The sequence below is a fragment of the Mobula birostris genome, chromosome 6, assembly GCF_030028105.1.
Source record: "Mobula birostris isolate sMobBir1 chromosome 6, sMobBir1.hap1, whole genome shotgun sequence".
Classification (NCBI taxonomy): Eukaryota; Metazoa; Chordata; class Chondrichthyes; order Myliobatiformes; family Myliobatidae; genus Mobula; species Mobula birostris.
Window position 1 is genome coordinate 1,111,755 of NC_092375.1, and position 13,041 is coordinate 1,124,795.

Genomic DNA, 13,041 nt, shown 5'->3' on the forward strand with positions numbered 1-13,041 from the left:
CTGCTGCCTCAGCTACAGCCCTGCTGGTTGACTTGATCTCTCTTCTAGTGAAGCCAAGGTCACGCAGCCACTTCTGGAGAGTGAACGCAATAAACCCACAGCAGCCTACTTCGAATGGATAGCATGAGACCTTCCACCCTCTGTCTCTGCACTCTGATCTTAACTCTGCATACTTGGTTAACTTGCGCTCATGGGCTTCATCAATGTTGTCTTCCCAGGGGACTGTGAGTTCACCAATAACCGCTTCTCTACTGGTGTCAGACCATACCATTATATCTGGACGCAATGTGGTGAAAGCTATTTGCTCCGGGAAACTGTCTTTCCCGTCCAGGTCGGCCTTGACACACCAATCATTGGCTGAAGAAAGTATGCTTGGTCGTGAGCCTGCTGCACACCCTTGACTTGGAGCCTTCTTTCACAAATGATATGTGATGTTCTGTGCAGCATGGGGCATGAGATAAGTTGTGCTGCAGTACTCTCTGCTCAACCGCTTCTGTTACAACTTTGAGAACGTTGATATGTCTCCAAGTGCACATGCCATGGAAAGATTGACTCTGCACGTACTCAAAATATGTTGAAGTGCTCCCTTCTCGCCACAAGCAGCACACCTGTTTTACCTTCATACCAGGTGCTGAGGTTGGCAGGTGTTGGGAGCAGATCGTACCCTGCTCTGCATAGAAAAGAAATGTGAAGTGGTTCCATCTGCCACAGAACATGAGAGGGGACCTGGTAGAGGTGTATCAGATGATAAGAGGCATTGATCATGTGGATAGTCAGAGGCTTTTTCCCAGGGCTGAAATGGCTGCCAAAAGAGGTCACAGTTTTAAGGTGCTGAGGAGTAGGTACAGAGGAGATCTCAGGAGTAAGTTTTTTTTACTTAGAGAGTGGTGAGTGCGTGGAATGGGCTGCCGGCAATGCTGGTGGAGGCGGGTACGATAGGGTCTTTTAAGAGACTTTAGGATAGGTACATGGAGCTTAGAAAAATATATGGGTAAGCCTAGTAATTTCTAAGGTAGGGACATGTTCGGCACAACTTTGTGGGCCAAAGGCCTGTATTGTGCTGTAGGTTTTCTATGTCTCATACATTTCCCAACACTATCCCATCTGCCACTTTTTTGCCCATTCTTCCAATAAATCGCTCTTCTATCAGAAAGGGGTAACTGTCTTTTAATCACTGGGGAATCGCACTGTTATCAGAGTGGTGATCAGCTGTTGCTGTACCTGTAGAATGTTACACAGGTTTTCAGTGTTTTGGACATGGACTTGGACTATAGATCTTTCTGAATCTTATAGGTTTTTTGTATTCTGTGTTTCCACCCAATCTTTCTCATTTTTTGTGTGCGGGGAAGGGGGAGATGATTGTGCTGCAGTTCTTGTCTGTCTTGGCTTTGTGGCTATCTGGAGAAAAAGAATTTCAGAGTTGTTTACTTTGATAATAAATGAACCTTCGAGTGGATGTGGAGAGGATGATTCCTGTGATGGGAGTGTCTAAGACTAGACAACAGCCTCAGAATAGAGGGGCGTACTTTTAAATTGGTGATGAGGAGCAAATTCTTTGCCAGAGAATGGTGAATCTGCAGAATCTGTTACCACAGGCAGCTGTGGAGGCCAAGTCTTTATGTATATTTAAGGCAGAGGTTGATAGATTCTTGATTGGTCAGGGCATGAAGGGGTACAGGGGAAGGCAGGAGATTGGAGAGAGAGGAAAATTGGATCAGCCATGATGAAATGGCAGAGCAGACTCAATGGGCCAAATAGTCTAATTCTGCTCTATTAACTTACGGTCTTACTGATCGGATGGGCTAGAGTACTTCTGATGCACAATACAGCCTTCACACTGTCAGTAGATGCCAGTGTTGTAGCTGTATTGGAACAGCTTAAGTGAGGGCTCATTCCTGGAGCCCAAGGCTCCAGTACTATTGCCAGGATGATGTTACTGCCAGAACCTTTCTGATGCTTTTCATTGTTGTTTGAGAAATGAACTGACTAGGTCGAAGACTATTATCTATCATGAAGGGGATCACAGGAGGCCGCCAAGTTAGATTATCTTGTTTTTCCTCTTGCCTCGTTCTGGGTTTTTAACCTGGAAGGAAAATTAACTGTCTGGACGTGCTGATGAGGGTCTCATCTCAAGACTTCCTTCCATGGATGCTGGCTGCCCCGCTGGGTTTCTCCAGAACTTTGTGTCTGTTGTTCTGGATCTACAGCATCTTCCCTCTCGGCTGTCTCTTCCCCTGGATTGCTTCTGTTTGTATTAGAGGTGAGAGATCTTGAAGGCAATGGAGATGGAAACTGTTCCCTTAGACAGAATAGGGAACCAAGTGTTCCTGCTCTCTGTCTGAGGTGGGCAAGAAATCAGAAGAACTTGTGAAACTGAGATAACATCAGACCATAAGACATAGGAGCAGAATTAGGCCTTTTCTCCCCACCTCAACCCCATACCCTGGCCTTCTCCCCATAACCTTTGATGCCATGTCCAATCAAGAACCTATCAATCTCTGCCTTATATACACCCAACGACCTGGCCTCCACAGCTGCATATGGCAACAAGTTCCACAAATTCACTATCCGCTGGCTAAAGAAATTTCTCCGCATCTGTTTTAAAATGGGCACCCCTCTTTCCTGAGGCTGTGCCCTTTTGTCCTAGACTCTCCCACCATGGGAAACATCCTTTCCACATCTACTCTGTCCAGGCCTTTCAACATTAGAAAGGTCCCCCCTCAATTCCAGTGAGTACAGACCCAGAGCCATCAAACATTCCTGGTATGATAACCCTTTCATTCCCGGAATCATCCTTGTGAACCTCCTCTGGACCCTCTCCAATGCCAGCACATCTTTTCTATGATGAGGGGACCAAAATTGTTCACAATACTCAAGGTGAGGCCTCACGAGTGCCTTATAAATCCTCAGCATTACATCCCTGCTCTTGTATTCTAGACCTCTTGAAATGAGTGCTAACATGCATTTGCCTTTCTCACCACTGACTCACCCTGCAAGTTAACCTTCAGGATATTCTGCACAAGGACTCCCAAGTCCCTCAGCATCTCAGATTTTTGGTAGTAGAAATAAATGTGCAGACTATTTTCCAAATGTGAAGAAAATCCAAAGTGCATGACCATGCATTTTCCAACACAGTATTTTATTTGCCGCTCTCTTGCCCCTTCTCCTAATCTAAGTCTTTCCGCAGCCTGTTTCCTCAACACTACCTGCCCCTCCATCAATCTTCGTATCATCTAAATCATTGATACACAACATAAAAAGAAACAGTCCCAACACTGACCCCTGAGGAACACTAGTCACAGGTAGCCAACCAGTAAAGGATCCTTTTATCCCCATTCGCTGCCTCCTACCAATCAGAATATGCTCTAACCATGTTAAAGATGCAGAAGAGCAGGTGTGGAAAAGGCAGATAATCTTAGGGAGGCAGCTGTTTGTGAGACAGGAAAGGGTGGTTGTGAATATGTATCCAGGTGCTGAAATCATCACTCAGCACTGCCTCAGTCAGAGAGAACACCATCGTGTGTGACCACAGCTCCGGTTAGCAATCAGGGCGACTTTATTAAATCCATCTGCATTACATCAGAGATGAGACTTACAGAAATCATCATTAATTAACATTTCATTATTGTTGTTCAGTACTGGCACTGGCCAGTGAATCGTGAGGCAACACTGGAGCCCCACAGACAACAGAGTGGATAAAGCCCGTAGAGATAAGGCTACAGACAGCGAAAGGAGTAAGCACTGATCACATCCGAGTCCAGGTTCACACGATGGAATTCCAGCATACAAATCTAGCCCTGCACCTCATTGCAGGGTTCCAGCAAGAGGCAGCAGTGGGACTGCACCGCAGTGGAGGATGGATAACCTGTGTGTAGTGGGCTGCAGAGGTCCCAGCGTCTCACTTTGCGCAGACAACTCCCTCTCGCGTGATGAAGTCCAGCAGGTCCACAGCAGTTACCACACCAGTGACCACAGGCTGGGCTAGGCATCTGTCATCCACCGCAGCTGGAAACGGAGCAGAGTCCAGGGTCAGAGGGCACAGACGCAGTGGGAAGGGGTGAGGCCGTGCATAGGGGGAGGGGGTGAGTGTAACAGACACTGCGGTCAGTAAACACAGAACAGTACAGTACAACATAGGAACTAGCCCTCTGGCCCACAGTGACATGCCAAACTAAGCTAATCAGACTGTCTGCATACGGTTCAAATCCCTTCATCCTCTGCACATTCATATGCCCAAGACCCTTTGAAACTCCTCAGCAGTATTCGCTTTCATCACAAGCCACATGGCACAACCCAGGGCCCCACCATTCAGTCAGAAAACTTGCCCTGCACAACTTGTTTGAACTTGCCCCTTGCACCTTCATTGCATACCCTCTGCTATCAGATATTTCAACCCTGGGAACAGCTGCTACCTATAATTTCATAAACTGAAATCAGATCTCCTCTCTGCTTTCATTCACCAGAGAGAACAACCCAGGTGTGCCCAGCCCCCAGCCTCTCATTTAGCACGTGCCCTCCAAACCAGGCAGCATCCTGGTAAACCTCTCCTGCACCCTCAGCAACCTCCCTATGATGGAATAACCAGAGTTAAATGCAATACTCCAGATGCAGACCAACCAGTTTTATAAATCTGCAACACAACTTCCTGACTCAAACTCAATGCCTCAATAACAGCAAGCACGCATATACCTTCTTTACCACTATCTACCTGCGTAGGGAACTACGGACTTGGACCCCCCCCCCCCTTCTGCAGAAGCCTCATATGAGGAACCCTGTCAAAAGTCTTATTAAGATCCATGTGGACAACATTCACAGCTCTACCTTCATCAACTCCTCGATAAACTCAATTAAAACAGTAACACGACCTGTCACACGGAAGACAACACAGAATATCCCAATTATGCCATGCTTTAAAAATGCTCACGTAATCATCTCGAATAATCTCCCTACCACTGACATAAGTGTCCAATCTGTTTCAGAATCTGTGGAACTGGGTGGTAAGGGTGTGATGAGTGGGACGAGTCGTTGAGGGAGGGACAAGGGGCACGAATAGTGAGGATGGGTGAGGGGTACCAGTTATCGGAGAAGGGATAAGGGAGTTCTCAAGTAGTCAGTGAGGGAGGGATGAGTGGTGTGAGGGACCCTGGGAGAGGGATGAGGGGTCTGAGGGACCATTGGGGAGGGATGAGGGGTATGAGAGTCAGTGGGGAAGGGATGAGGGGTGTGAGGGACCATTGGGGAGGGACCATCGGGGAGGAATGAGGGGTGTGAGGGACCATTGGGGAGGGATGAGGGGTATGAGAGTCGGTGGGGAAGGGATGAGGGGTGTGAGGGAGGGACGAGGGGTGTGAGAGTCAGTGGGGATGGATGACGGGTGTGAGGGACCGTGGGGGTGGGACGAAGGGCATGAGGGACCATGGGGGAGGGATGAGGGACCGTCGGGGAGAGATGAGGTACCTGTCTATGGGGGAGGGGTGAGTTGATCTAGGGTTTGTTGTGTTACTGGGAGGGATTATGGACGTCAGCAATGGGAAACACTCACCTTTATGATCCATGACCAGGACGAAGGGGTTACTGTCGAGTTTCACGGAGAGCTCTCCCAGCTCATCAGTCCCCGTAACCTAAACACAAAATGACAGGTGTTGCAATGAGGATCACTCTGTCAGAAGGGGAAACCATCGCTCCCAGGGAGGACGGGGATGGAAGTTGTTTAACTTGTCCTTGCTGTAGGAACCATCAGAACAGCCTAGGAATGTGTCTGTCATACTGCTCGTCCCCAGGTGTGTGTCTGTGAGATCGCCCATCCCCAGGTGTCTGTCATATCGCCCGTCCCCAGGTATCTGTCTGTCGTATCACCCGTCCCCAGGTGTGTGTCTGTCATATAGCCCGTCCCCAGGTGTCTGAGATTGTCCATCCCCAGGTATCTGTCTGTCATATCACCCGTCCCGAGGTATCTGTGAGATTGTCCATCCCCAGGTGTCTGTCTGTGAGATTGTCCATCCCCACATGTCTGTCTGTCATATCGCCCGTCCCCAGGTGTGTCTGTCTGTCATATCGCCCGTCCCTAGGTATCTGTGAGATTGTCCATCCCAGGTGTCTGTCTGTCATATCACCCGTCCCCAGGTGTCTGTCTGTCATATCGCCCGTCCCTAGGTACCTGTGAGATTGTCCATCCCCAGGTGTCTGTCTGTCATATCGCCCGTCCCCAGAACCAGACTCTATCTAATCCATGCTGTCTGTCCTGGAAGAGCTTGTTCAGGGAGGTTTACTCCTTAAACCCACCTAACCCACTTCCTCTGACCAAATGACAGGATTTTAAACCTAGTGCACTGCAGCGTCCCAGTTACTGAGTTCATTCCAAGTACCAATCAATAGATTCAGGAATCAGGGATGCAGGGAGAGAGCAGGGATCGGGGTAAAGACCAGCCATGATCTAATGAATGGTACAGCATATCTAAAAAGGGGCTCCTACATCTACCACTGTTCTTCATCATCCACCCACAAGATGGCAGAAACTGGGCTCCATTCCAGTCACGTACAGCAGGCTGTGAGATAGCTAATGTGGTCAATGTATAAGCAGTCTCGGCCATAGCGAGGGCAGGGGAGGCTGACAGGACAGGGCTAGTGGTGAGAGAGTGTACTATACCCCACATTACGCTGGGCTCTTTTCCTAGAGCCATCTAGTGCATTCCTTCTGCACCGCCAGGAGTCTTATGGTATGTTGCATTTCTTCAGAAGACACACTCGAATCTTCACTGTTCCCTTTGTAATCTGTTTCCATAATGGAGCTCAGAGAGCATCTATCTTAGGAGACTGGGATAAATCTGAGCTTGTGATAAATAAAAGTCCTCCTCTTTTGTCATTTTTGGTTTGCTGTTCCACCACAGAGCTACAGACAGCCAGCAGGAACATTATTCTCATTCCTCAGAGAAGGAACAGAAATTGCGTTTGATGAGATGCCACACATGAGGCTGCTTAGTAAGATAAAATCCTATGGTGTTACAGGAAAGATACTGGCATGGATAGTGTAATGGCTGACGGGCAGGAGGCAGCGAGTGGGAGTAAAAGGGGTCTTTTCTGGTTGGCTGCCGGTGACTAGTGATGTTCCTCAGTGGTCAGTATTGGGACCACTAATTTTCAAATTGTTTGTCAGTGGTTTAGAAAATGGAACTGATGGCTTTGTGGCAAAGTTTGCGAATAATACGAAGATAGGTGGAGGGGTAGGTAGTGCTAAGGAAGCAATGCGATTGTAGCAGGACTTAGACAAATTGGAAGAATGGGCAAAAAAGTGGCAGATGAAATAATGTTGGGAAATGTATGATAATATATTTTGGTAAAAGGAACAATAGTGAAGACTATTATCTAAATGGGGAGAAGGTTCAAACATCAGAGGTGCGGAGTCCTTGTGCAAGACTCCCAGGAAGTTAATTTACAGGTTAAGTCTGTAGTAAAGAAGGCAAATGCAAATACAATGTTGGCATTTATTTCAAGGGGAATTGAATATAAATGCAAGGGGATAATGCTGAACCTTTCTAAGACACTAGTCAGGCCGCACTTAGAGTATTGTCAACAGTTTTGGGCCCCATATGTCAGAAAGGATGTGTTGTCATTGGAGAGAGTCCACAGGAGTTTCACGAGGATGATTCCAGGAATAAAGGGGTTAACATATGAAGAGCATTTGGCAGCTCTGGTCCTGTATTCCCTGGAATTTAGAAGAACGCAGTGGGGGGGAGAGAGGATCTCACTGACATTTACCGAATGTTGAAAGGAGTAGATAGGGTAGATATGGAGGGATGTTTCCTATGGTGGGGGTATCCAGAACTAGAGGGCACAGCCACAAAATAGAAGGGTGACCTTTTAGAACAGAGTTAAGGAGGAATTTTTTTAGCCAGAGAATAGTAAAACTGAGAATTCATCTGCCACACAGTCTCTCCGATGGCTACATCTGCACCACAGTCTCCCCGATCTCTACATCTGCGCCACAGTCTCCCCGACGACCACATCTGCGCCACAGTCCCCTCGACGACCACATCTGCGCCACAGTCTCCCCGACGTCCACATCTGCGCCACAGTCTCCCCGGTGTCCACATCTGCGCCACAGTCTCCCCGGTGTCCACATCTGCGCCACAGTCCCCCCGACGACCACATCTGCACCACAGTTCCCCCCGACGACCACATCTGCGCCACAGTCCCCCCGGTGTCCACATCTGCGCCACGGTCCCCCAGACGACCACATCTGCGCCACAGTCTCCCCGACGTCCACATCTGCGCCAGTCTCCCCGGTGGCTACATCTGTATTAAGTGCATAGAGTTGCAACTCTTTAGAGACCTTGTTAAGGAGCTGGAGCTGCTGCTGGATGGCCTTCAACTCATACGGGAAATTGAGAAGGTAATAGGAGCAACAGGGAAGTTCACCCCTGAGTGACTTGTCAGGCGAGAGAAAGGGAATATGTAGCCAACGCAGAATACCCCGTGACCTTCTGCACAACAATAAGTGGACTGCTTAGGATACGGTGTTGGTGGGGGGTGGGAGGCCTACCAGAGGTCTCACATTAGGTCCATAGCTTTCGAAATGGGGAGAGTGAACAGCTGGAAGTCAGGAAAACAGTGGGGGGGGGGGGGGGGTCCGGAAGAGAGATTTTAGGGAAGGGCAGGGGTTCAGATTTCTGTGTGATTGGGATCTCTTCTGAGGAAGGTATGACCTAGCAAAAAGGACAAGTTACTCCTGAACCCGATGGGGGACCCAATATCCTTGTGGGCAGGTTTGCTAGAGCTCCTAGAGATGGTTTAAACTAATTTGGCAGGGGGATTGGGCTGGAGTGATAGGGCTGTGGATAGGGTAGTTGGTATTCAAGTAGATGCAATGTGTAGTGAGACTGTGAGGAAAAACAGGCAGAAAACAGGGCAGAATTGCAGTCAATGGGATGAGGTAAAAGAGTAACGGGGCCAGAATGAAAAAGGCTGACAAATACAGGAGTGAAGATGTTATATTTGAACGCAGAATAAGGTAGATGATCATGTTGCACAGTTAGGCATTGGCAGGTATGGCATTGTGGCTATCACTGAATCGTGACTTGTGGGGATCATAGCTGGGAGGTTAACATCCAAGGATAAACTTTGTATCAAAAAGACAAGCAAGTAAGCAGGTGGAGTGGGGTCACTCCACTCTTTAAGAAGGGAGGGACGCAGAAGCAAGGAAATTATATGCTACTTAGCTTGACTTCAGTGGTTGGAAAGATTTGGATCTATTATTAAGGTTGAGATTTTGGGGTACTGAGAGGAATAAAGGCATGGACTATTTTCTAAATGGGGAGAAAATTCAAAAATCAGAAGTGCAAAGGGATTTGGGAGTCCTTGTGCAGAATTCCCTAAAGGTTAACTTGTAGGTTGAATACGTGGCAAGGAAGGCAAATGCAATTTTGAGAGGACTAGAATACAAAAGCAAGGATGTAATGCAGAGGCTTTATAAGGCATTGGTCAGACTGCACTTGGAGTATTGTGAGCAGTTTTGGGTCTCGTATCAAAGAATGAGACATTAGAGGGGGTCAGGGGAGACTCACAAGAATGATCCCAGGAATGAAAGGGTTAACCTATGAAGAACGTTTGGTGGCTCTGGGTCTGTACTCGCTAGAGTTCAGAAGAATGGGTGGGGGAGGGGAATCTTATTGACACCTATTGAATATTGTAAAGTCTCACAGGTCAGCATTCAGGCTGAGTTTTGTGGGCATTCAGGCTCATTCCGATGGGCCATCAATGGCAGAAGCAAGCCACAGCAATGAGGTTTCTTACAGGTCAGTGAAGCACAGAAAGGACAAGCCAGGGTGGCCATTGGTGAGAGCAGCGTGTCATGCTTTGGCTCAAAGGACCCTTCAGCTCAAAAGAGGCGTTGGCTCTGGGTAAGAATCTGTTAAGGTTCCTCTTCTTTCCCCACTTTCTGTATCTAATGTAGTAAAGGCCTGTCGTGTGCTCTTCATGCCGGATGCTGGAGTCCTGGGAGACCCAGAGTGTCCCCGGGAACTACATCTGCATGAAGTGCATCCGGCTGCAGCTCCTTGAAAACCGTGTTAGGGATCTGGAGCAGAGGCTGGATGATCTTTGGCTTGTACGGGAGAGTGAGGAGATAATCGATCAGAGTTACAGGGAAGTAGTCACTCTGAAGTTGCAGGAGACGAGTAGCTGGGTGAATGTCAGGAGAAACGGAAATGTGAATAGGCAGTTAGCACAGGGCACCCCTGTGGCCATTACTCTCAAAAATAAGCATACCGTTGTGGGGGATGAGCTCCCAGGAGAATGCCACGGCGACCGGGTTACAGGCACTGAGCATGGGTCCGTGGTGCAGAAGGGAAAGAGGGAGAAGAAAGGAGTGGTAGTGATAGGGGACTCGGTAGTGAGGGGAACAGACAGGAGATTCTGTGGATGTGAACGGGACACCCGGATGGTATGTTGCCTCCCAGGTGAAAGGGTCAGGGATGATTTGGATGATTTGGCAGATTAATGTGTGGCTGAGAAACTGGTGCAGGGGTCAGGGCTTCAGGTTCTTGGATCACTGGGAATGCCCTGTTCAGAAGTGACAGTTTGCACCTGAACTTGAGGGAAACCAATATTTTTGTGGGAAGTTTTGTTAGAGCTTTTGGGAAGGGTTTAAACTAATTTGGCGGGGGTGGGGGGTAGGAACCGGAGTGATGGGACTCAGGGTAGCACGGATGGTAAAAAAGTAAAGATAGTGTGGAATCAGGCAGATAGGTAGCAGGCAGGTGATGGGACATAATTGCAGCCAGCAGGGTGAGTATATTAGGTATGCAAAATCATAAAAGGGTAACAAATAAAGAGTATTCAAAGTGTTATATCTCAATACATGGGAGTATTAGAAATAAGGTGGATGATCTTGTTGCACTATTACAGTTTGCCAGGTATGATGTTGTGGCCATCACTGAATTGAGGCTGAAGGATGGTTGCAGTTGGGAGCTGAATGTCCAAGGTTACACGTTGTATCGGAGGGATAGGAAGGCAGGCAGAGGGGGTGGTGTGGCTCTACTGGTAGAGAATGGCATCAAATCATTAGAAGGATGTGACATAGGACCCAAATAGTAGCTGGGATGTGGACCACAGATTGCAACAGGAAACAGAAAAGGCATGTCAAAAGGGCAATGTTATGATAATCATGGGGGATTTCAACATGCAGATTAATTCGGAAAATCAGGTTGGAAATGGATTCCAAGACAGAGAGTTTGTTGAATGCCTACAAGATGGCTTTCCAGATAGTTTGCCATTGAGTCTACTAGGGGATCAGTTATACTGTTGGATGTTATGTTATGAACTGGATATTATTAGGGAGCTTAAGGTGAAATAATCTTTAGGAGGCAGTGATCACAATATGATTTGAGTTCAACTTTAAATTAGATAGGGAGAAAGTAAAGTCTGCCATAGCAGTATTTCAGTGGAGTAAAGGAAATTACAGTGGTATGACAGAGGATTGGCCAAAGTAAATTGAAAGGAGATGTTGGCAGGGATGACAGCAGAGCAGCAATGGTGTGAGTTTCTGGGGAAAAAAATGAGGAAAGTATGGGATAAATATATTTGAAAAACAAAGAAATACTCAAATAGCAAAACAGTACAACCGTGGCTGACAAGGGAAGTCAAAGCTAATGTAAAAGCAAAAGAGAAGCCATAAAACAAAACAAAAATTAGTGGGAAGACAGAGGATTGGTAAGCTTTTAAAAACCTACTGACAGCAAGTTAGAAAAGCGTTTTAGAGTAAGGGGAATTATGAGGCTATCAGGCAGGAAATTGGAAGCTTAAATTGGGAACAGATGTTCTCAGGGAAAGTTACGGAAGAATGTGGCAAATGTTCAGGAGATATTTGTGTGGAGTTCTGCATAGGTATGTTCCAATGAGACAGGGAAGTTATGGTAGGGTACAGGAACCGTGATGTACAAAGGCCGTAGTAAATCTAGTCAAGAAGAAAAGAAAAGCCTACGAAAGGTTCAGAGACCTAGGTAATGTTAGAGATCTATAAGGTTATAAGGCTAACAAGAAGGAGCTTAAGAAGGAAATTAGGAGAGCCAGAAGGGGCCATAAGAAGGCCTTGGTGGGCAGGATTGAAGAAAACCCCAAGGCATTCTACAAGTATGTGAAGAGCAAGAGGATAAGACGTGAAAGAATAGGACCTATCAAGTGTGACAGTGGGAAAGTGTGTATGGAACTGGAGGAAATAGCAGAGGTACTTAATGAATACTTTACTTCAGTATTTACTATTGAAGAGGATCTTGGTGACTGTAGTGATGATTTGCAGCAGACTGAAAAGCTTAAGCACATAGATACTATGAAAGAGGATGTGCTGGAGGTTTTGGAAAGCATCAAGTTGAATAAGTCACCGGGACTGGATGGGATGTACCCCAGGCTACTGTGGGAGGTGAGGGAGGAGATTGCTGAGCCTCTGGCGATAATCTTTGCATCATCAATGGGGACAGAAGGATTGGAGGGTTGCGGATGTTGTTCCCTTATTCAGGAAAGGGAGTAGAGATAGCCCAGGAAATTATAGACCAGTGAGTCTTACTTCAGTGGTTGGTAAGTTGATGGAGAAGATCCTGAAGCACAGGATTTATGGTCATTTTCTGCATTGAGGTCAGTGACCAGTGGTATGCCTCAGGGATCTGTTCTGGGACTCTTCGTGATTTTTATAAATGACCTGGATGAGGAAGTGGAGGGATGGGTTAGTAAATTTGCTGATGACAGAAAGGTTGGGGGTGTTGCGGATAGTGTGGAGGGCTATCAGAGGTTACAGCAGGACCTTGATAGGATGCAAAACTGGGCTGAGAAGTGGCAGATAGAGTTCAACCCAGATAAGGGTGAAGTGACACACATAAAAGTTGCTGGTGAACGCAGCAGGCCAGGCAGCATCTCTAGGAAGAGGTACAGTCGACGTTTTGGGCCGAGACCCTTCATCAGGACTGAGTGTGAAGTGGTTCATTTTGGCAGGTCAAATACGATGGCAGAATATAGTATTAATGGAAAGGCTCTTCTTGGTGTGGAGGATCAGAG

At 47.3% G+C, this 13,041-nt stretch overlaps 1 protein-coding gene across 2 annotated transcripts in view; it reads right to left on the bottom strand.

Annotated features, from left to right (window-relative positions):
* Positions 1-3,533: 3,533 nt before the first annotated feature.
* The window catches only part of cbsa (cystathionine beta-synthase a), an 82,967-nt gene continuing 73,459 nt past the window's right edge, over positions 3,534-13,041 (bottom strand). The window contains exons 15-16 of one of the 2 annotated variants that reach the window (XM_072259801.1): positions 5,543-5,621; positions 3,534-4,005 (exon numbers count right to left, since the gene is read on the bottom strand). In XM_072259801.1, coding sequence (XP_072115902.1) covers positions 3,899-4,005; positions 5,543-5,621 — 186 coding nt within the window. In that variant the 3' untranslated portion in view covers positions 3,534-3,898. Of the gene's footprint in view, positions 4,006-5,536; positions 5,622-13,041 lie in introns of those variants that run through there. The other variant, XM_072259802.1, reaches the window with a different exon arrangement.